At 44.8% G+C, this 27,844-nt stretch overlaps 1 protein-coding gene across 1 annotated transcript in view; it reads right to left on the minus strand.

The window, feature by feature from the left end:
- LRSAM1 (leucine rich repeat and sterile alpha motif containing 1) overlaps positions 1-27,844 on the minus strand; it is a 233,945-nt gene that overhangs the window by 20,472 nt on the left and 185,629 nt on the right. The window contains exons 19-23 of the mRNA XM_069241372.1: positions 26,473-26,553; positions 24,406-24,501; positions 14,911-15,009; positions 13,712-13,843; positions 5,736-5,817 (exon numbers count right to left, since the gene is read on the minus strand). Of these exons, the coding sequence (XP_069097473.1) occupies positions 5,736-5,817; positions 13,712-13,843; positions 14,911-15,009; positions 24,406-24,501; positions 26,473-26,553 (490 nt within the window). The remainder of the gene's footprint in view (positions 1-5,735; positions 5,818-13,711; positions 13,844-14,910; positions 15,010-24,405; positions 24,502-26,472; positions 26,554-27,844) is intronic.

The raw sequence follows: 27,844 nt of genomic DNA on the forward strand, positions 1-27,844 counted from the left end.
TTTAGCCGGGTATAACAGGGCAAACCCAACTCCAGCCTGGCTAAGCAGGCACTTTGCCGGCTGAAAAGCCCGCCTCTGGGCCTGTACACCTGGGGTATAATCAGGGAAGAAGTTAATTTTGGAGTTCTTATATACTAGAGGTCTTCTCTCCCTAGCTAACCGGAGCACAGCATCTCGGTCCCTATAATTCAATAGTCGTGCAATAATTGGATGTGGAGGCGTGCCAGGAGGAGGGCGAGGACCCAAGGAACGATGTGCCCTCTCAATCACCAACAGCCGAGAGAGCTCGCCAGCAAACAGCTCTTGTAACATATTCTCAACAAAGTCCTCCATGCGACCCATGTCAGTTGCCTCCGGCAGCCCCGCGATACGGATGTTATTAAGACGGGACCAGGCCTCCAGGTCCTCATTTTTGTTCCGTATCACCTCCAGGAGACGCTCCATCTGCGCAATCTGTTCTCCGTCACCACTACGCGCATCCTCTACCTCAGACGTGCGAGTCTCCAGAGCCTCAAACCTGGCATTGTGGTCATCAACCCGGGCTCTGATGCGATCCAGCTGCTCCGACACATGGTCCAGCTTAGCGTCTATACCTGCCAAGCTGGTCTTAAGTTCCATGAACATGGACATCACAGACATCTCTGGAGGCTCCCCTTCGACGTCCGCGTCCCCAGGCTGGGAGGCGGGAGGGGCACCACGTTTTTCTCCTCCAGAGAAGGAGAGCTTAGCCTGTCGCTTATCTGCCTTGACCATCTTTCAATACTTCACGAATAATGCAGCTAGCGCCAGCTCAAGTGAACCGAACCAAGACTGCGGGTCTTCGCCTCCAAAAAATCACCCGGCCGGCAACTCCGTTCTCCTCACAGGGCCACCAGGCAGCTTCCAGGAGCACTGAACAGTCGTTCCGCCTCCCAGGTCAAACCTGTTTCCTTTACAGGGGTTCCACAAATTTCGCCAGTAGCAGGGAGTTCCACACAGCACAGGAGGGGAGGGGGAGGGGAGCCAGGCAGGCACCAGGTTCCAGAGCCAGGATGTTTAAGCCCCAGACACCAGGGGGTACCTCAGGAACACACTGCCGCACCAGCCCGGGCCTCCGCCCCCCGCCTCACCTCTCGCGTCGACGTCCACTTGATTCTGTGCTGCCAGGGCAGTGCAGGGCCCTCAGTGCAATATGCAGGACCTCAGCAGGGTTTCGCAGGGAGGCGACCAGGGGCCAAGCCGAAGCCCTCTCAGGTCGTCTTTCCACCAGGGCCCAGAATTCAGGCCCCGCCTCTTCTAATCTCCTCACCATCTCAGGGCCAGGCAGTCACCACCGCAGCGCGCCCTCCGCACGCCTCTTGCCGGCCGGGCCCAGCACGCACCAGCTGGGGACTCGGGAGGCTCGAAAGAGCTCCCCAGTCGAAGGTCGGAAGGGGCCCAGAGGGCCGGCGCCCCCAGGCGCTGTGCATGCCAGAAACAAAAAGGGGGGAGGGCCGCGGCCCGAAGCAGCCGCCGATCAGGCCCCCCGGGGCTCCCCTGCACTCTCGGCTCCTCTCCCTCTCGGCCGGGAGCAGCCGCAGCGTCTCCCCTCCCCCACGCGCACTGTCTAAGCCAGCACGCGCGGGTGACCGCCGGCGCCAGGCCCACCAACACAGACCCGGCCTCCGGGCGCTCGCAGCAGCCAAACCGGGCTCACGTTATGTCGCTGGGGTCCCCAGGGGGGTGTTTCAGGGGTCCGCTCCCGTCAATGCCGCCTGTAGGATAAGTTACATCGAATGAATTGCCCGGCCCCGGCAGAGCCTCACGATGTGACGGCCATCTTGCCCAGGGGCCAAGCCACACCCCCGGGGCACAGGTTTAAATGTATTTTTTACTTGTGCTGTAGCCAATGTATCCTTCCCTGGGTTCTAAAGTTGTCTATGACCATTTTAACATGGTCTTTAGCACTGGTCCGAACTAGATGCTCTTCTCCAATTTAGATGAAGTCTTTACAAGGAAATTATCCTCTTCCACTTCCACATTTAGTGAAACTCAATGATGCACTCTGGTCTTAAAAATAAATACATTATAGGTAGAGGTAGTGTCAGATAGAAATGCCTTTTGCAGGGTACAGCTCTAATGCAGTGTTTTCTACAGCCTTCACTCAGGCTCCAGGCCCCTTCACCATGGTTACTTGGCACTGGCTCTTGGTATGTTGTTGGTGTTCAGTACAGGGGTCCTCATCTAATGCAAAAGGCAGGGACTATTTTGGTGCCATTTGTGTTGGTAGGCAAGCTGCAGTCCCTGCTTTTTTTCTTAGGAATTGGAAAAGCTCTAGTTTCCTCAGAAATGGCTTCCTGGAATGTACACACGTGCTTCTTAAGAAGAGTTTGTGTGGCTTTTGGCAGCGGGGCAAATGTATGGCTGGTTTAGGGTCAGTATACATTTTCTCTAATGGCAGATTGTTCCGTGTCATCCTGGTGTGGTGTTTGTGGACATGGCACTGAAGACCTGCTTGGCTTTGAAACTGATTTTGGTGTGGAAGCACAGATGGAATAATTTTAGTTGAGAGAATCCTTTCCTTGACCTTGAGCTTTATCCGACCTCGAAGATGGCTTTTGGTGTAGACTAATCTTGAGTACATTCGATGATGCTTACTGTCCAGCCTTTTGCAGAGTCAATTCTTCAAACAAGGTACAACGGTCTCAGAGCCATCATTTTTCATGGAGTTGAGACTCCTTTCAAGGTCATTTCCCAGAGGGATTGTCCTCAGTGTGTGATGGTACCTCCTTGTGCGATGATGTTGTCTTTTCAAGACTGGGAGCGTGGCTAAGGGTCCTTGGTGTCAACCTATGAAGCCAAAAGCTTGGTCTTAGTCCTGTGTATGAGTTTTAGTGGGGTCCTTGAAGATTCAACTTTCCTGGAGCACTTGGTCCTTCATGGTACTGGATACCCTCCCACACCATGGTTAGACTAAGCTCTCAATGTCCTCAACCATTGCACTGAATGGGACTCAGCGGAGTCCTGGCACTGCCCCTTTGCATAGTACACCCACTTCCTTTCTTGCTGGCGCCAAATAATATTCTTGGAACAAAAGGCATTACAGGCTGAACAGGCAGCTTTGTTATGGTCCCTCAGTCTCAAAGGTTAGAGTGTTGGTCTGACCGGAGAAACTTGCTATTGCAAGAGTCGCAAAACATTAAACAGAGTATTTACCATACCTTCCGGCCCTCATGCAATTTGGTCTCAGTTCCTCGAATCACAAGGTGTTGACACAGTGTTGTTTGACACCTGCTTGATGTTGTGGAAGGAATCCTCATCATTCTGGTTGCTTGGTTTCTTCAGTTCAGAATCATAGCAAAACTGTTGAAGCACATCCAAACACAAGGATGGAAAAAATAATCTAATGTGGAGCGGAGCGGAGCGGAGTCTGCATCTGGTGCACTATGGGCTTCAGCTGAGGGACCATCAGTCATCTAAAAACTGAAACTCCTTCATCAAAGAATACCAATGTAATGTTCTGAACCTAGTTGGCAACTGCACAGTGCACAAACCTAGATTACAGTAACTGGTACATTCAGGATAATCACAAAGTATCCACAAACCACTGGGCTGAACAAGTAATGTCCCACATTTTGACAGGAATCATGGGTGGATTTCAAGACACAAAAACAGAACCTATGGATTAAAACTAAAGGCTGCATATGAAGGAGAGAAAAACAGAGAAAATCAAGGTTCTCACCCTGTCACAATAAGGGCCAGGGGAAGCTTATTGAGCTACCTAGAGACAGACACCACAAGGCCAGAAAGCAAATGAGAGCCCAGGAATCCAAACATAATTCACAGATATCAGTTCCATGCTCTGGGAGAACCATCCAGTCAACTTGAAGGCATGAGGGGGGAGGGGGCGGTGACTGCTTAGAATATTAAATAATATGAACAGAATAATAAAGTGTGTATAAATAAAGAAGCAAAAAGTAAACTGAACATTTTAAAAAGTTCTGTAAATGGAAGGAATTTGAAATTGGAGGCTAAAAATGAAGTAGTATCCTTAGATCGATTTGTGGGAGAAGTGCAAGTTCATCAAACAGAATATATGAGTGGCCTCAATCAAATTTAGAAAAATTCCCCCCATCCTAATAAAATTAACATTTAGATATGGTTATATCTGTTTGTGAATTAAATACAATACTTCATCAATAGTGTATTGTTTGATGAATGTTTCTGTATTTTTTGTGCATTGTTCAGTGGTTCGAATCATTGAAAATGCCCAGGCAGTGGTCCCCTAGTTCCAGTAATGGCTCAACGGGGGACCCGGGACTCCAATAATGATTCAGTGGGGGTTCCAGTAATTATTTAAGTGGTGGTCTACAGACATCAAAGGTTAAGAACCATTAATGAGGTTTGGATAGATCTCCTGCCTATTTCTTATAACACGGCTGAATATCCAGTCATCCTGCATGTTTCCTGAAATAGAACCTGATGTTAGGGAAACAGTCGCATCATTAGCCTGAGAACGGAGACTTATAGGAGGTGAACCATGAAGAAACAGCAATAACTGCATTGGCATAGTGACTGGAATGTAACCCACTTCATCAAGGTGGCACAAAAACGCGGAATGTTCCTTTCCATGAATCATAAGGTCCTCCTTGCCCAGTAATTCTGCCTGCAAATCTCTCCAATCAACATTCACAGGGACTCCCTAGTCTCATCTAGAGCATACACTTCATCACTTGCCCCCTTTGTGGCTACATGCTATTCTCATATTTGCACCAGACACTTCAGCAGGAGTAGAATGTTCCATAGGATAATGGAGAGACATGGGGCCTTTAGTCCGGATTCTGAAGCAGTCTCAATTTTCTAGTACAAGTGAACAATACTCACTCTTTACTAAGAGTGTAGAACTCTGTGGGAGAAACCCCTGATTAGCAGAGCTTGGGGGTCTGTTCGTAAAAGTTAACAAAACTGTGCAGAACTTCCAGTCGGCTCGCTCATTTTCGAATCCACTGTAGAAGAACAGGGGGCTTATCTTAAAAACTAGAGCAGGCGGGGTTCCGCAGATTGCTTACAAATTCGAGGGAGTTTATCCATAAGAGGTTTCACATAAACTGCCGTATGATGAGCAGATCAGGGCATCAAATTACCCTGAAACTTAAATAGTGCCTCAAAGCCAAAGGACTGAATCTACAGGCCGCAAATGATAATTCATTGTCCAATATTGAATAATAAACAACCACTCATCCAGCTGCAGCAGAAGTATGGGGAAGTATGGGGAAACTGGAGGAGATGGGAACTCTCAGAGACAACTTGGGTGGGGGGGGCTCCCAAGTGCGCAGGTTTACCAACTTGCTAGAGGGCGGTGGTAAGCTCAGTGATGTCTGGTTCACTGCAAGGGTTTTCCTGACTGCAGCTCTGCAGTAAAGAATCACTATTCCAGTGTCCTCTAAATAACGCGTGGAAACTGAGAGGAGGGCAAATAGGGCATCTGCCAATTTTAATGGCTTTCCTCTCAATATACTCCTCTAAATGAGGACCTAATGAGAAAGGAAGGGCATTACATCAAAGGGAATAAAGTATAAAGTCAGTGGTCGACATCAGGTTATGGAATGACACCAACAATTTTAGGTTAGATAGTGAGCACAATATGAGGAGACAATGGATTGATATTAAGTAATGTTTACCCTTAATATGTTTGCAGGGACTCAGGCTTCTCACTGCAGGGACCACAATGGCCTTTACCAACCTTTCAATGCAGTAAAGAAAACATGTATAAGTACCCGGTTTTGATATGACCCCAGCCAGTATCTCCTGTGCTCGTCGTAGAATTGAATGCTGCAGTCCAGTTTCCTCTACACCGATCTGCAAAACAAGAGTTCAGAAACCAAATAAATTGGATGCCCTCGACTGTAAAGAATGTATGTTTTATTCCTGATTACAGAATGTACACTAGGATTAACATGTTAACTCTTCACAACAATAACAAGTACATATTGATGCACCCCTGGCACTATTATCTCGCAGGTAAAGACTATACAGAGCTATTAAAATTGGACTAAACCCTGTGTGGTATTTTTTTTTTATAACCAGACCCTCTCGGGTGTTTTAGTATCTTCAACTGCATGAATCCAAGTCTTGACTCTACGGTTACCTCTCCTGGGTGCATTAGAGCTGCCTATTATTCAACCTTGACAACACCCAAATCAGATTCCCACAGGTGCAGGAGTACAAGTAAAGTTTTCAATATATTAAGCATAAATATGAAATGCATTCTGGAGAGAGCCACCCTTCACATCTGTTCCATCAATACCCAGATGTCCACAGGCAAGGGATCATTTAGCTATTCCCAGTCAATATAACAACCCTGCAAAGTATGCCTAACACCAAGTACTGCCATCTAGTGTTGGGTCCGCAGTTGTGCAAATTGTTTTTCTTCAAATAAGTCTTTCAAGTCGCGAGGTGGAGTGACTCCTCCTCTCGGTGAAAGTACGCATGGGCATCAACTCTATTGTTTATACACACAACAAGGTTTTGGAACCCATCTTTCAGTCACAGCGAGAATGCCCCTTCTTAGGAGTCCAAGAGACCAGTTCCGAAGCAGACATAAGAAACAGAACATAACCCATCAATATGCACATCTAGTAGGTAGTTCTAGTTAGGACATAGTTTCCGCGGGAAAAGCGTTTTTTGTTTTGCTAATAACTTTGGTGCCATTTGGCGAATCTTCAAGAAATGTTCAAAATTAGTTTGGCACTCACTTCAGCTGCTGTCTGGAATATTTCGGGTGATTCATCGAGCAGGGATAAAAAAAAAAGGGGGGGTCCCAAAACTCGTTTTTTTCAGGCAACTTCCCATGAGGATTTTAGACACGATTACAGCCCGAACCGCTAGATAGAATTACAACAAATTTGGCAAATAAATAGATCTTGGTGTACAGAGTGCTTTTTGTAATTTGGTGTAAATCTGTTCAGTAGTTTTAGAGTTCTTAAAACAAAATTGTGTATATCTAGAGATGCTGATCCACAGCAGAGGATGCCTGGATCCACGCACCAACAGCAATGCCGTGATTGGCTGGCTGCAACCTGAGAGAACAGTTGAAGCTGCCATTTTGTGTATCAGGACTTGGTCCTGAGTGGGGGTGGTGGAGGTGCAGAGGTGTTGGGGAAATAAAACTTAAGTGATAGAAGGGGTCAGAGTAGAAGTATCCTGACCCCATCGGACTGATGGAGGGGTTTGTGAGAGACCCCTCATGAGCAAGAAATTGCCCAAAAATGTGAATCCATGACGAATCCTTGGATCCAAACCCCAATTAAAAAACACACATACACCCACTCACATATCCACAGTCACTCACTTACCCACTCACACACACACTCGCCCATAGACCTACAAAACCACTACCACAACTAGTCACAGACCCACACAGCCAGTCAGGTAACTATAACTCGAGCCCTTGCCATGCACTGTTAATTACCCCACTATTACAGCAGTTGTGAAATCTTCTATGAGATAACTGATAATACCACTGCAACATTTCCAAAAAACTTATTGATGGGCATATTGTGCATGGCCGGGGGGCAAGTTATAGTTACCTTAGGGCACGAGTTATAATTTCTTGAGATAACTATAACTGCTGAATTTCTATGATAGAAATGTGAACTTACATAAAATGTCCCTGTAAGCATTATTTTCTTACTAAATATATATATATGTAACTCGTGCCCCAAGGAAACTATAACTTGACAAAAAGGTTACTACAAATATTACATCGATATTATCAAAGATATCATGAGTGCCGTTATTTGTGGGGTAATTAGCAGTGCATGGCGAGGGCGCAAGTTATAGTTACTTTAGGGCGCAAGTTACACTTACTTGAGATAACTCTAACTATAACAGGTGAATTTCTATGGTTGGTACGTTTAAAATATGATCCGAACTATAAAGACCCTTTTAATCTTTATATTTTTAAGTGAATTTCTATGTTGATGCCATGACCTCTAAACATCCCTCTTGCCTAGGGCAACATGCACTTGGCTTGGGCAGTGCATGGGACCCCATGCACAGCCTTGTTGCGCATTTCACTCCACGAATTACGGGAAGTGAAATGCACAACGGGTGTTGCTGCACTGCCACGTTGATGCCGGCTCGATTCCAAGCCGGCTTCAATGTTAAGGCCCTCTTCACCGCAGGGCTGGCGGGCGGAAACACTGTTTCCGCCCGCCAGCCCTGCGGTGAAGGTGGAATAGGGCCGGTGGAGTCCTGACGGTACCAGCCTCTGCCACCCGCCAAACTTGGAATGACCCCCTGTGTCCCTAAAAATTGATAATCATTGCTTAACATGTATGTCTCCAAGATAGCCATATCAGATATGTGTCATCCTAGAAACTGGGTAACTGTCCCTGTCTTCAGCCTATCACTCAATCTATTTACACTCCAAGAGAAGTCACTCCAAAGTGTTTGCCCAACATGGGTGCTCCTTTCCCCTGTCAGCCCAGCAGACAATTTGTAGCTTTATCCACAACAAACCAGCATCAAATGAACACGGGCCCAACACTACAATCCAAACCGAAAATGCCACATATGGGCAACCATTCCCAATGACAAAAGGTCAGCTCCTCAAGCATAAGTGCTGTGCCTAAGTATAGGTATATATGCACAGCAGGCCTTGAATTACCCACCACCCAAGAACATGAAGTACCTTTGTTTCATCCTCAAAAAAACATATTAAAAACTAACAGACGAGAATGGGCTTGGCCACAAGGGCAAGATGGCCGCTTAGGTAACGGCTTTCGTGAGCTCTGGCAAAATCCTGTATATATATCCTGCCAGAATGCCCCTTAGCTTTTTGAACCATGGCAGGAAGATCCATATCAGGAGGTTTGTAAAGAAGTATAGGATCCATGGTAGTATCACCATTTTAGAAAAACCTATCCTGCCCAATATGTGCAGATTCAGAGTGCGCCAGAATCCCACACGTCCCTGTAATGTTTGTAGTGCCCAGCCTAGACTACCAGATAGTATATTTGCATCCTTGTGGTACACAACAGCCTCTAGATATTTAAACATCTGTATTTCCCACTTGATACCTATTTGTTGTATCACAGGTGGTACTTCCTTAGACCGTGGCATTATTGGGAATGAGCAAGTATTACTTGGTTTATGTGTAATCCTGGCACCTCACTCAAAGTGTCCATTAGTTGCATACGCATACACCAAGGGAGTCCAGTATCTAACAGTCAAAGGTACACAAGTATAACGTTAGCATACAATGAAACATGATGCTCTCTATCATGCAATTGTTATGCTTCAGTCCTTCCTTTCACTTCTGAAAATATTTACAAAAGCCTTTACCACCAGTGCAAACAACACTGGTGATGGGGCAAATTTGCCTAGTGAACACACAAAATGTGTGGGGGGTATAGGGAACAGGTCTCTTATGGCCTATTCAATGTTCGCCAGTTAGGCGATTGCCTTTGTGGGCATGGAGGGATGGGTGGGGACACCGTGGGCCCTCTTCTCCTCGGTCCAGGGCAGACAGGTGCAGAGGTGTCCTGAGGCTTCGGGTGTTTGTCTCCTGGTCACTTGCAGTTGCGGGGGTGGGAGAGTCTGCAGAAACTAGCTGCAGATGCCATCGGGAAGTCCACATTGGGCGCACTCAAGGTGGACTTAGTCTCTGGAGGGTCTGGGGACCAAGCTGACACCGCTGGCCCACTTCAACATGGGCTAGACGGCTCAGGTGTAGTGGTGATGTCCGACGTCCGGTTTTTGGCGGTCCTGGTCCTCACAGTTCTTTCTTGGGTGCCTGCGGATGCAGGGGAGCAGCTCCTCTACTCCAAGGGAATAATTCTTGCTGATTTGAGAAGCACTGGCATCTCTCCCAGTTTCTTAGAGGTTGCAGCTGCAGGACCGGTCAGTTGCTCTTCAAGGGTCGTGTGCAGCAGGCAGGCTTGGCGCGAAGTCAGTTGTGCTCCTCAGTTCTCGGGTTCAGCAGGCTTCCTGTCCACTCCTTCTTTTGTGTCCAGCGAAGATCCTAGGATCTGATATCAGGGGGGGGGGGGGGGGGGGGGGGGGGGGATGGGGATGTCCCTAAACACTCAATTTAGGGGGCTTTAAGGGGAGTGAAGGGTGATAACAAATGACTTACTTACCGCTGGGGTCACTATGCCCTCTAGATGCCCATTTCCTGTGGGTAGTGGGCATCACAGTGTCCAGAGTTCCTAAATTTCACTACACACAAGATGGCGGAATTTCTTAAGTTGTGTCCACTTCAGGCTGGCCACCCTAGACGTGTTCCCAGTCTGGAAATGTAACACTCCTCCTGCATAGCTAATTTTCCTGTCTGTCCAGGTGCCAGATGGGCCCTGGCGTAGCGGGGTTGACATCTTCCTCTGAGGAAGGCCAGATCTGCATACTAAAGGCGGTGGGCTTCTACACCCCAGCCCAGACAGACTTTGTTTCTGACCTCCAGGAGAGAAGGCTCTCACTCTGGAGGATCAGATTCTCATCTGCTGGTGGCAGACTGACCAGAACTGGTCAGTGAGCTCACCAGCAGTTTGTAGATTTTCAGGGGGTATCTCTAAGGTGCCCTCTGGGTGCATGTATTAATAAATCCATCACTGGGATCAGTGAGGGTTTATTAATAGTAATTGTTTGATACCAAACATCCCTAGTTTCATTGAAACCATCACGTAGCTGAAGAACTCGTATTGACCAGTATCCAGCAGATGTATTTAAGATTGCTTCCCCGTTCACTTACTATGTCTAAGAATCGACAAAGACATAGAAGGGGCATATCTACTCTTGCAGATATGCTCATACAAGTAATATAATGCACCCTGCCTTAGAGTTGTAAGGCCTGTGGTAGGGGTGACTTACAAATATTGCATGCATTGTTTAGGGGGCAGGGTACACAGACATGTACAGTGTGTCATGTTGTGTTTTCACTTTTAGGAAGCACCTTGTCACGCAGCCTACAATGGCAGTCTGTATGATTTTGGTGCTGAGTCCCACAGAGTGGCACAAGCTGTGCTGCAGCTCTCAGGGCCGCACTTCTGTACCCCGCCCTAGGTACCAGGGGTACCATTTACTAGTGACTTACAGAAGTGCAAAACGGCCTGGCCACTTGGGGATCAAGTGACCAGTGGTCTTGTTGTGGGGAAGCAACACTGGATCTAGGGACCAGATTAGCCTTCAGTCAAAGTTGCATAAAAAATCAGGCAAAATGTGGGAGAGGGGACTGCAACCAGAACCCGGCTTCCTACAAACCCTTTCTGACATTTTCTTGAAACCTATTCTCAGCAAGGTTGTGTCTATGTTACCAGAACCAATTTTGTGTTCAAGCATTGTCCTTGACTCTGTTTGCAACCAACAAGTCCTTCAATGAGGTCCCTATGGTTTGTGTTGCAATACGATTTTGAACATGAGGTTCTGCAAGCTCACCTCTGATGGGATTTCAAGAAAGCAAATTTGTCTAAATGTTGTTCTGAAAAGGTTGTCTACTTCATTGTCTCCGCTTCCTAGCTCTTGCAGAATCGGTTCTAACAACCTAGACAGGCACAAGTTCTCTTCGCTTCATGGCACGGCAGAAGATTGGAAAAGGCACTTAAGTATTCATAATAGGCCATCCAGCAAACCACTGTGAGATACACTGTGGGGTAAATTGCCAGTCTGCAATGCCTAACAGTCAAATGCCACCCAGGATTGGGTTTTCTACAGCTTAAGAAAGCAACAAGGCACGGTATACGTTCTCCACTCAAGACCCCAGACAGGCCAAATGAGAACAAGTTGGGGCACTTGGAAATGCTCGCATTACAAGACACAGGGTGATTGGTGGTAGGTATTGACTGAGGGGTGACTGAGGATTCCACCCTGATGCCACTGGGTGCCCCAGAAAAGAGCTCACCTTCCCACTGGCAACCCAAAAGGCTCAGTGGGACCACACACCCCACCTAGACTAGGCCTACACCTTGCAAGTGGAGCGGGGGGATGATAGAGGGCTGACTTCATCTACCATTATGATCTTTGCCATGGATGCTTGTCGGGGATCACAGCCTACTCGGACTCATGCAGCTTTCTACTGTCTCTGTTCAGTGGAACCGTGATAGAAAAAGAGTTTGTTGACCTGTTCCATACAACTGACACCTTAACAAGTTAGGCTCAATTAGTTCCCTCCCGAACTTCCAGTGATGTGGTCCATTTATTTCCACTGCGGATAAGGTGCTGCTGTATTCTGAAAGACTGACAGTGCAAGTTACAGTAATGTGAACATAAACTCTGACTCATTTACCTAGAGGCATTGAATAGCTCAGCTTTTCTGAACAGGTCATGGGATGCCTAAAGATGGTTAGGTAGAGTAGCAAGTATATTCCTTTAAAGGAGGAAGTTCTATTGTCTAACCAGGCACTCGCATGGAGTCTTCAGACGCTTGTCTTCAGAGTAATCATCATAAAAATCACAGACAGGTGAAAAGGAATGCATGGCATAGGCACTTGACATATAGGCAGCTGCAAACACTGGTGATAAATATCTATTTTCCATATTATTTTCAGCTTCAACCCCAGGCCTTTTTCGAGTGTACACTGTGTAGGTTAAGAACCAATGTATCACATGGTTTTCTTCGCATGTCAGGTTGCATATCTTGAGGCTAAGGAAATCCCTACAGTTTCTGTTTGCTCACAGAGGATCTCAATAGGGCATAAAGGTTATCCCTAAGGTTACTCAAAAGAAGGCAGAGCAGTCAAAGAGAACTCAAAATCTTTTTTGGTTACTCATCAATTTAAGAGTGGATTTATTTATTTAAGCAATACAGCAGGGCTGTGGTGAAAAGGGGTATTAATTGCAGTTTTCAGCTTCCAAATTCTCATCTGCAGTAACCGCTGAGATAATCACTGACTGGCGTTTGAGAATAGCATGCTTTTCTTTAATTTCTTTTAGTGGTGCTGGATTAAAGTAACCTGCAGATCTCATATATGAATAAGTCGTTGCCAGACATATATTTCATCAAGTCTGCCAAAACTCATCACTTTCCACGAATACCCATGATGTGACACAAAAAAGACCAAAAAGTAAAACAAATGAACATGTGGAAGTGGCTAAAAAAAATAACGCAGAAAATATATAAAAAATCCAAAGATATGCCTGTTCAAGAACAAATGAAAATACTAACACCAAGGAAAATTGAGCAGTGGTCTAAAGAGGAAATCTTAAACTGAAAAAATAGGAAATTAAAAAAACGTAACATTTTTATGGAAACAACCAAGAGTGCCCACAGATCCTCAAGATGAAGAAAAATTATTTTGGTGCCTATGAAGGAGATGGTACAGTAAGATCTTTAAAATCTGCCTGAAATCTTAGGACAGTGACTCCTAACATTTATATAAATAGCACAAAATCATATTTTTGCGAAGTGTTTCATGACAATTCCCAAGATAACATTACAAGAAGAATGAACCATTTTATCGGGGATGGACATCATATTTTCTCTGTTGACCGAATCACAAAATTTTTACCACCTTTATCAGTAGACTCTGGAGTATATTTGCTCTCATATTCAAGGTCGATATGTTATTACAGAGATGTGGCATGCATCTTTTTCTAGGTTATAGAGACATTCACACAAGCCAGCAGCGAGAGGCAGATTAACATAGCTACTCTTTTTAGGTTTCAGTTTTTGCTTTGATTCTTCCATTCATTTCCAGTAAGCACTGGCAATCCAAAGAATAAGAAAATAGAGCTTGCAATTCCACTGGATTCTTACCTTCTGAAGGTCGCTGGGTGTCATGCCTTGCAGCATCTGTAAGGAAATCCGATGATGTGCAAATATTGGGAGGTATTTCTCTGCTGAAAGTTCTATCAGCAGGTTCACCAGCTCTCTTTCCATTCCCTCCTCCTGCAACACATATGTTGTTATGTTATATTATACATTTTTCTAAAGCGCGTGGATACCCCTGAAGGGGCCTCCCGGTGCTAGTCACAGGTGAGATATTGCAGCAGTAAGAGACCAAACGATGGCCTAGCTGGATAACAGCCAGGATAACAGCGGTTTCTGGAATTGTAAGTGATCTTGACATTTCCTCAGGTTGGGTGGCATAGAGTTCCATAGGTCCAAAGCTAAGAAATGAAAAGAGAGGCCTCCAATTCTGGCTCTTCTGTAGCAGGGGACATGGGCTAAATTTAAATCAGTGCTCTAGAGGGCTTATAGAAATGCATCAGAATCGACAGGATGGAAGTTCCTTGCTTGTATAGAATGTTGTGAGAAATACATAGGGTCTTAAATTTGGAACGCTTTTCAATAGATAGCTAGTGGAGCTTGACAAGATGAGAGGCAGAACTGAACTTAGGGAGGGAAAAAAATAAGTCTTGCAGCAGGTTTCTGAATGACCTGCAAAAGATTCACAGTGGATATTTTTAGTTTCAGATAGAGAATGTTGCAGTAATCAAGTCGCGAGTACACCAAGGATTGCACGGTTAGTTGGCATATTTGCTGGGAAAAGCAGCCCATAATGGGCTTAAGGTTCCTGAGGCTGCCAAAACAGTGACCAGCTAGCATTTTGACTTGTGTTCCGAAGGACAGTTATCCATATGTATCCTTGGGTTTTTCACCACTTTGGGATCAGGGGGAGAACCCAAAATTGCCAGCCACCATTGGTCTCTCCAGAGATGTGTAGATGTGTATGCCTACCCAGCAGGAGAATCTCTGTTTTGGTGGCATTACGTTTTAGGCAATTATCAACAAATAATCAATATGACAAATAATCAATAAAAGAGTACAACATCCTTAGGCCTTCAGTATGAGTGGCTTCTTAATGTTTTGAGCAGGCACATGAGTTTCCACCCGAAATGGTTATTATGACTCCTTCAAAATTTCTGCACTTGGAAATACCACACTGATTTACAGGTCAAGCCTAAAGGACTGGTCTGTGGCTATAGCCTGTAATCACACTTCATCTGACTTACCTGCAACCTAAGAGATAAGGGCTTCTGGTTTAACAAACGCTGATACTGTATCAACCAATAGTTTTCTTGCTTTGCCTCACTTTTTGCATCCATCTCCAACTATAAAGGAAACACAAAATATTGATCAACTTTTTAAATCTATGACAAACATGTCTGTATAATGAAAACAACAACCATATTTTTTTATTTATTGACAAACACAAGTTTAAGTTAAAGTTAGATAACTCACATCAACAAAGTGAACAATGGCAAAACAAAGAAGACATCAGCTAGACCGCTGACAGGAAGAGAATCCCCCCACCTAATACCAAACAGCAGAAACATCACTACCCTAAAAATGGTCATGGAAAAAACCCTCTAAACTGAAGAATGTATTATCTTTCAAACTTAACCACTCCAAAAACCACCCATTAATTTCTCCTACTATTATCTCATGGTGTTTTGCTCTCTTTTCATAAACTGATAACAACTCTCTCTGATCTCGGCTTTACTCTTACCCTGGCCCCCTCCTGCTAAATCTTTCAGGTTCCATTGACCAAAAAACCTTCTGGGTCCCACATATCTCCTAAACAGCTAAAACTACCCCACTCCAGGTCCACTCTCTAAGGAAACTTAAACCTCCCCTCCAACTAATTTTCAAGTCCTTTGCCCTATAAACGTTTGAATGGCTGCCCACTGACTTCTTAAAACGGATATCGTCAAACACAGAAAAAAACCTTTCTTCCAAAACTTCCAGATCTTTGCAGGCTTATATGCTGCTTCTCTAATCCCACTGGAAGCACGGCAATTGCGTTCATAAACTTTGAAAGTAGGTGGGCAATGGGATTGCTGGATACAATCTGCTAGTTCCCTGGAAGATCGCTTTGCCTGAACAGCTAGCCGTTCAAGTTTCAATCCCAAGCAAAGACGCACAAAGGGACACTTTTGAGAGAAGAATGATGCATGGGAGGGTGGATAGTGTGGGGCAGGCTTTAATAGAAAAATCCAATGTGGGCTAGATGAGAGCTGGAGCAGGTGAGGAAACCGAGAATGAGGCCAACAAGGAGCTATCAACCAGACCTGCGTCCACTGGATCTGGGTACCTTACACAACTCTGGGGGGTCAAATGGAAGGGTTCAAAGGCATACATAAAACCCCATGTCTGCAAGAGAGATACCACCTCTATCCCCCATGTCTCCGTATTGGGATATAGAGATTTAAAACATGGAAAGATGGTATTCTCTTCAGATGTAAAGTGAAAAAGTCACACTTGACCGTAATTCACTATCTCCTGGTCGAGAACAGCGCTGAGACAAAATCGATGAGGAAAAAAATCAGTCTCAAAAGACCTGCATGGCAATTCTTCCTCCCGATAGATATATCACTTTCAGGGAGTGCACACAGGGTTTTACACAACAACAGATCTCCAAGGCTAAGACTGTTGGACTCTTCACTTGGGAACTCCCTTGATGGTTTATGGTCAGAATAAGTATTTTGTGTAGAATGCAGGAAGCCTCAAAAACCTACAAAGGATTCTTGGCTTCTTTTGAACACTGACCAGGAGAAAGTATAATAGTGCCTGCACTCATCACTACTTCAGGGCTAAAAGAGAAGGCAACACAGGATATGTGTCATGTACCCACAAATTGAACATCGTAAAAGGACAAATGAAATACTCGAGACCACAGAACTCAAACATTCTTAGAAATTGAACTGACAATGTGTTTGTGTGTTAATTTGATAATGAACTTGATAAATAAATTGCTTTGGGAGACCCGTGTGTCCTGGTTATACCGCACCAGATGAATATATATGTTGTATTGTGCAAAGAAAATAAATATGTGAAAATAACATACTCCTAATACTACTGACAAGAATGGGGGTATCATTAATACAATGAAATGCTTTGATTGATCACTGTTTTTTTTTTTTTTTAAATTGCAGTATCTCCCATCTAAGTGTCTTAGGGGGTGGCACACCTCTGTCTTTAAAAGCTGCAGCTAGAGCCATTCTGAATCATTTCCTGGAGGAGCCCTAACCGAATGGAGGAATATTTTGCCAGTGCTCCACACTGACAATGTTGTGAAACAGACGATTTAGGCGTTTGGCAACACTGACATTTTTGGAGCCTTTTCTGGGCTCCAAAATTGTGGAACATGGAGCAAAAGTAATCAGAAACAGAAGCTCAGTGTTACAGCACCCACAAAGACTGATACAAACCCTTAATGTTTCTATCGGTCCCTAGACAATATAAAAACGTGCCTCTAAGTCTCGTGAGAGTTTGACAGCCTCAAAAGAATAGAGGCTGCAGCTCCAAGAACAAAGAAAAAGATTACTCTCCAGCTCTACAGCAGAAGGAACAACTCCACTGACCAGGCCAATCAGCACAAAGACTGTGATCTTGGAATTTCACATCCAACAAACAGGTAACCTGTAACAATGAGGAACAGGCTTGTGGCTGGTGCTAGAGCAGGACTCACCGAAAAGCCAAGTATGTCACACGATGGTTCGAGCGCAGCCCTGGGGGCACTCATGGAATGAGCTCAACCAGTGGTTCCCAACCTTTCGACTTTTATCATTACCGGAACCCGGGACCCCCACTAAATCATTATTGAAATCCGGGGACCCCTCCACTGAGTCATTACTGAAAGCTGGGGCCCTAATCTGTAAATATTATTTAATTTTCTAAGCAGTCGCGGACCCCCTGATGAGGCTTCGCGGACCCCCAGGGGTCCCCAGACCACAGGTTGGGAAACACTGAGCTAAATAACTTGATTAAAATAGGCAGAAAAAGTCAATCAGCTCTTACCTTTGTCTAGACTGGCAAACACAGAATCAAACAATCGAGAAAAAAAGGAAGTGCGGCTTCAGACTCTGCCTTAAAGAGTAAATAGGAAGGTGTGGAGTCACTAGATGAAGTTCATAGAAAGAGGCTTCTTTTCTTTTCTATGCTTTCACTTTGACTGGTAAAGTAGGACTGTACCACGAGGGAGGACCTCGCGATGTGAGGACTGGATAAGGAAGAAAGGTGAGCAGGCAATGTCACAACTTAACTGAAATAAGTTGTTAGCTTTCTTTATTAGACGAGTAGTGGGGTCATGTCCTGCCAGTAACAAACCCATTAGTAACCACTGGAAAGCATGGTATTGGTGCTATCAAATTCGTGATAATAATGCCGTCCGCATGTTCTGGATCCATCATTAAAATACCAGGATGAGCTCAAACAAGTAATTTGTGTTTAACTGCTTCTATGGCATATCTACGTCACAGCACCCTCGGAGCTGGACGACGCTCACAAACATTCACAATGCGGTTAAAGAATTCAATTTAGATTTTTATATTGGATATACTTTGCCGTTGCACATTTTATGGCTCTTTTGGCCAAATAAAGGAATTTGAATTTAACTGATACAGGACTGTTAAAAGGAAATAGGCTGTTCCTCCAGTGCATTCTCAAAATAAACCTCTGCAGCCACCACTGCCAGCTGGGAGAGAGAAGAGGTCATTCACGGAAAAGGGAATTTGAAAATGATTTGAAAAATAGAGGGAGGCATCTTATCGTATCATGTCTCCCTCCCTGGAGAAGACCTGTACTCAAATCATTAGAGGAGTTCATCACCACCTTGACCTTTCACCTTACAAATCACTGTAAAGTTAAACACATATTAAATACTGTCCCTGTGAAGATTATCCAGAAACACATGTGCCAGTTTTATCCATTAGAAAATGCATTTCTGTCCCTTTGCCACCCATTCAAAGTCCGAAAAAGCAGTGAGGCCTTTTGTCTCTGGAGCCCACTTAATGGCCAGCATTGCTCTCTTTCCTTGCTAAGGTGGGCAGGTGTAGGTTGGAGGCTCTGTCCGCCACTGACATCTCTTTTGCTTGATGGCATCTTTGAGGATACGATCCCTTAAGACTACCAACCACACCATCACTACACTACACTACCTATGCCTTTATTGTGTCTTGTGGGGTTGTAGGGGAGTCAATACAACCTCTCCATAATTCCAGAGACCCCTGTAGTTGGGATTCCCTACAGGTCTATCAGAAGAGGTTCCAGACTGGACCACAGCGCTTTTGCTACAGGCACCCGCAGAATATGTACATAGGACATTATCAAATGTTTTCAGGTTCTCCTTCAATTTCACCATGGCTGTAACAGAATTCTCTCTGAAAGTCTTTGCCTCCCAGACCTCCAGTTCCATCTCCGGCTTACGGTATTCTACTGCCTTCTGCTTATCCTCTGTTATAATTATTGCCACTCCACTGACGGTACTCTGGTTGTCAGGGTTTTCAATTTCTCTTCAACTCTGCACACGTTAGATCTCATTGATTCAATCTTTTTAGCAAAATAGGTTGGAAAGGCCTGCAGAAAGGGCTGAGTGCCTGATCCCCTCCTGACTGCAGCAGTACTGAGGTTTCAATGCATTGTCTTTCCTAGTGGTTTCTGATGCTGTTCCCCCTCATGTTGAAGACATCATCCCTTCCATTCTTTTTAGTCACTAACAATGCCTAACATATAGGTCTTGAATGCTTCTACATAAAATTGGAAAGGCGGCGAGTCCATTGAGCCTGAAAGGCTGTAATGAAGAGGGCACATTCATAATTACACTCTCGGAGTGCCCCTTGATATGGGAATACTGGTCCAGCATAGTTTGGGAGATGTCCCAGATCACCACACTAGATCTATCAATGGATCCTAAATGGATCCTAAATGGTTCCTGCTGGGGATTTCGGGAGAAAGCACATAGCCCAGACACCTGGGAATTTCGTTGAGACTGGCATTGGGAGTTGCCAAACGCCCTATAGCGAGACCCTGGGAAGGCATTGCTACCCCTCGGATGACAGGCTGGCAGCTCGACCTGGACTGGTGTCAGAGAGCCAAGAAAGCTATATATAAAGGAAGGGGATGCCCCAAGAAATGGGAAAAGGTTTGGGGGTCTTGGGCGTCTGTTAGAGGTGGGAGAGTGGAAGTGAATCTTCAGGGGAGTCCTGTGAATGGAGAGATGGGAGAAGTTTTCCTTCAATGGTGAAGTGGCAGTAAAAACACCATTAGTGTTCTGTTGGTATATTAATTAGCGTCAAGAAAAGCGTTTTGGATTGATAAATGGGTACTACCTATGCTCCATTGTATATGACAGTGTGAACTTTGTACTTAGGATAAAAATGAAAGATTTACAAAAAAAATGACAAAAAAACCAATGCCTAACATACAGGGCCCACCACTTTCACTTGCAGGGTTTTGATGACTGTTTTGATATCTTTTAGACATTTCTCCTTTGTGTGCGCTCTTAGGAGCCAGTCCTCCAAGTGGGGGTACACATGGACTCATTCCCTTCTTAGAAATGCTGTGACTGCATCTAGGCATTTCGTGAAAACCCTTGATGCCGATTTTATTCCATATAGTAAGACCTTGAATTGATAGTGTACTCCTTCGAGTGTAAATCTGAGATATTTGTTGTGTGTTTAATGTATTGGTATGTGTAGATAGCCATCATAAAGGTTTGTGGTTGCCATGTAATCTCCTTTTTGCAGGAGTGGTATGACCTCTTGAAGCTTTGTCATCCTGAAATGCTGTGTGCGGATGAATTTGTTTATGAACCTGAGATCTAGTTTTGGTCTTAGTGAAAGGTCCTGTTTTGGCACCAGGTAGGGTGAGTAATTCCCTTTGTTTAACTTGTTCATTGTAAATATTTCTATTGCTTGTTTCAGCAAGAATTATTTTAATTCTTTTTTCAGTAGAGTGAACTCTGTTAAGTGATACCCCTTCTTCCTTGGTGGATTTATTGGTGGGGTCTTTGTTAGTTCTATACAGTAGCCATGGTGTACCACATCTAGTATCCAATTGTCTGTGGTAATTGTTTCCCACTGTTGTGAGTACTGCGCTATTCTCCCCCCCACTGGTGTTCAGGGCATTTGGTTATTCCCCTTCCTCTGGGGGTTTGCCCCCTTGCTCTTCTTCTACCCCAAAAAGACTGTCTGGCAGGGTATTGCCACTGTTAATATCCAGTCTGTTGGTTACTTTGTGATCTATTACCCTGGGTTGTCTGTTGTTGTTACTGCCCAGAGGTAAAGGTTCCCCTTCCTGTGGGCCTTCTGATGTTGCTTCCTCTCCTGAAGCTTCCTCTGAACTGTAATGCCCCCCACTGCCTTGGCTGTTTCATTGTCCTTTTTGATCTGCTGTAAGGACTCTTCCACGTCTTGTCCGAACAAGCTCTCTCCATTGAAGGGTTTGTTAATTATGGAGGCTTGGACCCCTGGTTTAAAGCTGGATATCCTGAGCCATGCGTGCTTTCTCAGAGTTGTTCCTGAGCACATCTGCCTGCTTGCAGTGTCTGCGACACCTAGGGTGGATCTCAAACATGAATTTGTGATGTTCTTTCTTTCTTGTATCACAGCTTTTGCCCTCTTTTTATCTGTCTCTGGGGACTTCTTCATGAGCTCCTCAATTTCATCCCACTGTTGATGACTGAATCTGTTAAGGAGTGCACTGGAGTTGGCTACGCACCACTGTGTTGCAGCCTCCCTTTCGATCTTTCTTTCTACCATGTCCAGTCTTTTGCTCTCTCTCAGGAGTGTGGCCTGTGGAGGAGTGTGCATTGTTCCTCCTTCTTGCAGTGGACACTATGATGGAGTCTGCCACCGCATTTCGCTGTATGTATTTGGGGAGGTTTGTATTTCTTCTCCACCCTGGGTGTGTCACCTTTGGCTACTGCTGGATCTTTGAAGGCTTCCCTTCCTTGATCCAGTATACTTGGTAGCATGGGAAGCTTGCTTGTTGGTATGAGTGTTTCTAAGAGGAGGCATGAGTCCCCTTTTTCTTCCTCGAGGGGTGCGCCATGAGTGTCTGCTGCCCGCTTCACCAGGCTACTGTAGCATGTGATGTCATCCGGGGTCAGGGTTTTGAGGGATAGCTGTTGATCTCCTCTTCGGGGCTCTCAGTTTCGAGGTCCTGCAGTCATCCTCAACACTTCCCATTGCTATTTCCTCTTTGGGTCTTAGAACGACTCCTCAACCTCCTCTTCATGTGGTTTGGGGGTTTTCGGAGCTTCGAGGGCAGCTTCTTCCTCCTCTACTTCTGCGCCTGTAAAGGTCTTCAATGGTCTCGGTGGGATTAGATACTGTTTCATTCCGTCGTCAAATTCTTTTTTCTTTTGGAGGAATGCTGCTATTTCAGCCTCCAGACGACATCTTTTCTTCTCCACCTCCAATGACTTTTGGGCGTCTCGTTCCGCTGAAGGTTTTCTTTTCGGCCAATATCCTCAGGGTCTCTTTCCCCGATGTCTTCAGTACCTCCTTCCCTGATTGTTTCGGGGTGTCCTTCGCCAACTATGGTCTTGACAGGTTCGGCGGTCGGTCCTCTTCAGTATCCCAGGTGTGGGATCCGTGGGGCTCTTTTGTTACTGGCTGACCCTCGATCTTCCTTTTCTTTGACGTTGGGGCTGCCTTGAGGTATTACCTTACAAGTGATTCCCCCGAGCCCACTGAGCACTTTTTTTTTTTCTTGTTTCTTTCCGATGTCTCTTACCGTTTTCTTTTTCAGGAGTCTTTCCTCTGCGCTTCCTTTGAGGAATTCGATTTCCGACCCTCCATGGGTGGATTCTGCACCTCCCGCTTGATCTTCCTCATCGCAGGACAGTCCGAATTTCTTCAGCGATTCCTGTTGTCTTTTCTCTGCATCGTGGCGTAGTGTTCCTCCCTCTGCTTTCCGTGCCTTTGGAATGAATGCTGCGCAGGCTTCGCAGTCCTCGTCTCCATGATCCCTCAGGAGACAGAGATTGCAGACCTCATGTGGGTCGCGCTGGGCGAACTTGTGGTGGCAGTTCGGGCAGAATTTAAATCGGGTATTTTTCATGACCCCTACCTTGCTTCATTCTTCTGTCCTGCCTGTCTCCTTGCCTCTGTTTGTTGGTCTCGGCGTTCAAAATCTTTTTGTCTACGTTTTTTCAGAGTCCTCTGTCCAAAACTTCAGAGCTTCTTCTTTTGCTTCCAGACCCACTGGCGGAAAAAATTATTTGAAGATGGCTACCATACACAGGAACTTCCGGGGCGCCGTCTGACGTCATCACCAAATGGTGGTTGACGACACCCAGGAAAGAGAAAAAAACAAAAGACAATTCCAGACCCAGCCACTAGATGACAGAATGATGCACAGCATGTGAATCCAGAAAAGGATTCATCCTGCAAAACAAAGGATCTCACATATACAGGCCGCCATGGGTACATCAGTGCACCAACAGTACCTGAGTAAGGAAAAACTGTACCAGATGTTTGGGACAGTATGAGCTGTCTTCAGTTGTAGTTTAAAACAGACTGTGGCTAAAAAGGAGTGTTATGGAAAGAACAAGTGTGAAGGTCGTCTGATGGTTGTGTGTCTTTCAATGAGTTGTCCTAATGAAGCAACATCATGGACTACAGTTTTAGAGAAGCTGTGAACAAGGCTCCTTCTCCGAAAACACTGCTTTAGCACAGTCAAGCTGTAGCCTCAAAGAAGAGGTTTACGAAAAGGGGCTGAAAATTATATTAGAGTTGTAAATGGTGAACTTGAAAGGCACAGACAGAAAACTATTAAACAGGAGGTGTTTTTGACAAAGGGACAGTATTTTGTTGCATCTTTAAGAAAGCCTATGTATACGCACATTTGTAACATGAAACCAAAAACATGCCATATATCACGCACGTTGGTGTGGACAAAGAACCACAAACGAACATACAAGGGCAATTAGCGAATATGCTAAGGAATACAAACAAACAATACATATTTTAAAAATTAAAATGCTGTTGTTTCAGCAAAATAAATATATCAAGTGTCACACACTAGCTCAATTACAAGCGATATGCAGTGGACCATCTGCATTCTAATAACTAGATTACTTATGACCCATCACCATAACCTAATGGAAACACAAATGGGATGATATGCCCATTTACTAAATGCTATGCCTTAGTAGACTGTCCTCCAGGGAAATGGCAAACCGTGAAAATGACAGGAAAGCCAATGGATGAACGGACGTGACCCAAACGCTGCCATCTCCCTATACTTTTATTGCACTAGCAAGGATGATAGGAAGTATTCACACAAATACAGCTCAGTGTAGCCAGACGAAAAAACTGCAGCATCCAGAAATCAGCTGTGAAACAGCTGAAATCGATCATACCTACTATAAAACACTAATTTGCTAATTGCACATGTCTCTAACTAAAAGCTCTCTGGAAGTCGCTTTCGCTTCACCATCAGTATGAAATGAGTTTCTATTAATTTCATTAGTCAGTGGATCACAATGGAGGGTGCTTGTAAGCTCGAGCTCTCCGCATATCAGAGGATAGAAAGGGTGTAAGAAGAACAAGTCTGAACTTTGCCAGGTGAGTTGACTGTTATGCAGCCTGTAAAGATTACATACATCTGGCCATGAGAAAGCCTGTTTATGTCACATCAAAGATATTATTTTATATTTACATTGGGATGTAGCTATGCCACCCACAAGCCAACACAAACCATGGTAAAATTGAACGTACTAATATTTCTTGCAATTCTTCCTCTCTCTGCTTCTTCTCTTTAAGAAGTTGTTGCAGAAGGTTGCTGAGGACGCGCCGTTGTTCGATGATAAGCTCCTGGGAAAAATTCAACAGAAAGTATAATGTATGCATTTAAAGGCCCTGTGATCTTACATCCACAGCTGCACCATCTCATTCTACATGGTGTACATAGCCATAACAGGATGCACAAACACACATGAAGATCTACAAATTTACACAATTCTCAAAGTTTTCACCACATTTTAACTGAAACAAGTGCGGACTATAGGTCTCCTGGGCACAACATGTTTCACCCACCCATAGGTTGAGTTATGACTCACTAACTGCCGACAGAAAATGTTTGATGTTATTAACAGTGGAGTAAAAGTCATTGAAGTCTTTTAAGAGCGCCCTATCAAATTTGTGAAGTTGGTGCCCAGCCTGACACACTGTTATGATCATAATGATTTGTAACCCTTTCCAAATGCATTTCATTTCCTTAATTCTTGGCATGCCATGCAGAAATAAATAATTTAATCCTATCCATGTGCTAAAAATGCCAGCAACGGTACACCAACATCTGCTTCGTCCACAAACCAGCAGATTTTGTGGAAGATGAACAGATGCAGAAATACCACAACATTCATTTTATCACCATGCAAGGTCAGGTTCCGGGAACGTGCTTGATCCTGAGAAAGAATTAAATAATAGTTGATGGAACCACAATTTGGAGAGTTCTTAGTGGCCGGGCCTCTCAGTATTCCAACATGGTCATCTTTAGTCTGTTTTCTCAGTAGCCCAATGTATGCAGCGAGCAGGTACATTAACATACCTGTCCCCATCATCTGAAACACCCAGATAAAACAGGTTATCCTTTTAGACACAATACACTTTTCAAGGAAGGAGGAGCCAAGGCTAAATTTCTAAGTTTTGTCTGGCAGCATTCTCGAACTATCATGCTTAGGTAAAATTCAAATTGGCTTTCCTATGTTCATAGCTAGACTTCCGCAGGATGGGCTACCCATCCACTGCAATACAAAAGAAGTACCGAAAACCATGCCACTATGACAAACGAAATCAAGTAAAATGTTATGATATTTAAGCAGTGTTAGCAGAGTTGTAAAAAAAAGAAACAAAAACATGAAAAATAAAGGATTTAAATAGTGATACGCAGAATAAATGAAGCAATGAAGGATTTTACTAACATGTTTAATGGCTTTTAACACTGGTGGTGCCAATGTAATGTCTTAATCTGTTACAGACTACTCGCTAAGGTTCCCAGCAAGCCTGGACAAAAAACAGAGTGAGATACCCAAGGAGGTGACTCCTTAAAGTTTCTTTATATTTCCTGTAGTAGCTTAACTGGAGTGACAGCAGCATACCTATACTCCATGACTTTTGTTCTGCTCTCCCCTAAGACTGACTTCCATGGACATCACTACTTCCTCCTGATCCCCAACCCTCTTGCTGTTACATATGGTCATTTCAAGTCCTCGTTGGTTGCCTGAAAATGTTCTGGCCCCAATTGTAACCTTGAATCGCACAGAAAGGGAAACTATTTACTACCCAATATCCAGCCAAAGAATTTCCTTATATTCATTTTCAAGGACACATGCTATCTGTACATGCAACTAATTAACTAGGTCTCCCTTGGGTACATCAAAAAGCATTTGCAAATTAGGACTAAAGCACAAACTAAGACCGAGACAAAACATGAATACTAGCAATACCCAAACCTTACAGGGCAATATGCCCCTAGGTTTGGAGAGCCAATGCACCAAGAGATTGAGCGATGTTAAATAATTATGCATACTCACCAGTGAAGAGGGGATTGGTTTATGAAGGCAGTGCAACAGTGGGAAGGTAACAGTGTTAGAGCTTGACAAGTCATGCAGTGTAGCCTAAAATCATTGGCCCTAGGGCTTCAACTCGTGGGAAGATTGAGGACTTAGATGGGCACTGGGTTAAAAGCGACAGAAAAGAAAGTACCTCGTGCACCAGTGAGGAGACAGCAGTTTGGAAAGTATAGTGAGACAGTGGATTTCCAGTCAGACAAGCCCTACATACCTGCAAAGCCTCTGTGTCCAGGTCTCGCCTCTTTAACTCCAGCTGTGTCAGCTGCAGTAACTCATTTTCTATTAATTTAATCTAAACAGAAGATGAGACAGGGTTGTTTTTTTTTTACTGACAATTTTAAAAGATGTGACGCCACCTGCCCCCCTTTGAAGTCATCCACCCCGTGTTAGTAAATTCTTGTAATACTCAAATTTCTTTAAGAACTTGTAAATGTCTATACTGCCTGTAACTATGTAACTGCCAAAAACGGGTAACCTGCGTTTTACTGGCATTTGAAAGCAACCATACGTGACAGGTTACGTGTTGATAAGTATTTATGGTGCAGTGAGGCTTTAAATCTACGGGGTACAGCATTATCTCAGTTCTATAAAATTCTTGAATCCATAAACTAATTCAAGAGAATACAAATACTGTAAAAAAAACCTTTTACCAAAGAAAGTGACTAAACATTCTCATGGTCTTTGGCAAAGAAGAAAAGCAACAAAATCCTTTACTCAACGATGCTTTTGTAAAATTTCTCTCCCAAGGGCATCCCAACCAGATTAAAATAATAAACTTAAAAAGTTGTTTTTAATTTATACTTCAGCATCATTCACACATTTTCCATCCAGCTTGGCTTATTTTCATTTTATGAACTGTGTGACCACTGTGATGTCACACGATGCATTCTCACTCAATCATCATGCTCATTTTCCTTACACGTTATCAATGCAGAAAAACACTATCTCACTCAAAAAAGCTTCTTCTAAAAATGATATTCCTATAAATTGATAGCCACTCCTTGCTCGTTATCAAGGTGGAGCGGTGCACTGTATAATGAAGACATAGGGGGTCATTTTGACCCTGGCTGTACGGGACCGCCAGGGCTAAAACGACGGAAGCACCGCCAACAGGCTGGCGGTGCTGCCAGGCGTATTACGACCGCGCGGAAGCGCCACGGTCGCACCGCCGGGGCCGGCGGTATTCCGCCACTTCTGCCCCGGCGGTGATAATCCGCCTGGGCAGCGCTGCAGGGGATTACGAGTCCCCGACCGCCAGCCTTTTTCTGGCGGTTTGCACCGCCAGGAAAAGGCTGGCAGAATGGGGAGTCGTGGGGCCCCTGGGGGCCCCTGCACTGCCCATGCCACTGGCATGAGCAGTGCGGGGGCCCCCTGAAAGGGCCCCATGCAGCTTTTCACTGTCTGCTATGCAGACAGTGAAAAGCGTGACGGATGCAACTGCACCCGTCGCACGGCCGCAACACTGCCGGCTCCATTTGGAGCCGGCTCCTATGTTGCGGCCGTGATCCCCGCTGGGCTGGCGGGCGGAAAACAGGTTTCCGCCCACCGGCCCAGCGGGGATCTCAAAATGGCCGCGGCGGGGG

The sequence above is a fragment of the Pleurodeles waltl genome, chromosome 6, assembly GCF_031143425.1.
Source record: "Pleurodeles waltl isolate 20211129_DDA chromosome 6, aPleWal1.hap1.20221129, whole genome shotgun sequence".
NCBI lineage: Eukaryota > Metazoa > Chordata > Amphibia > Caudata > Salamandridae > Pleurodeles > Pleurodeles waltl.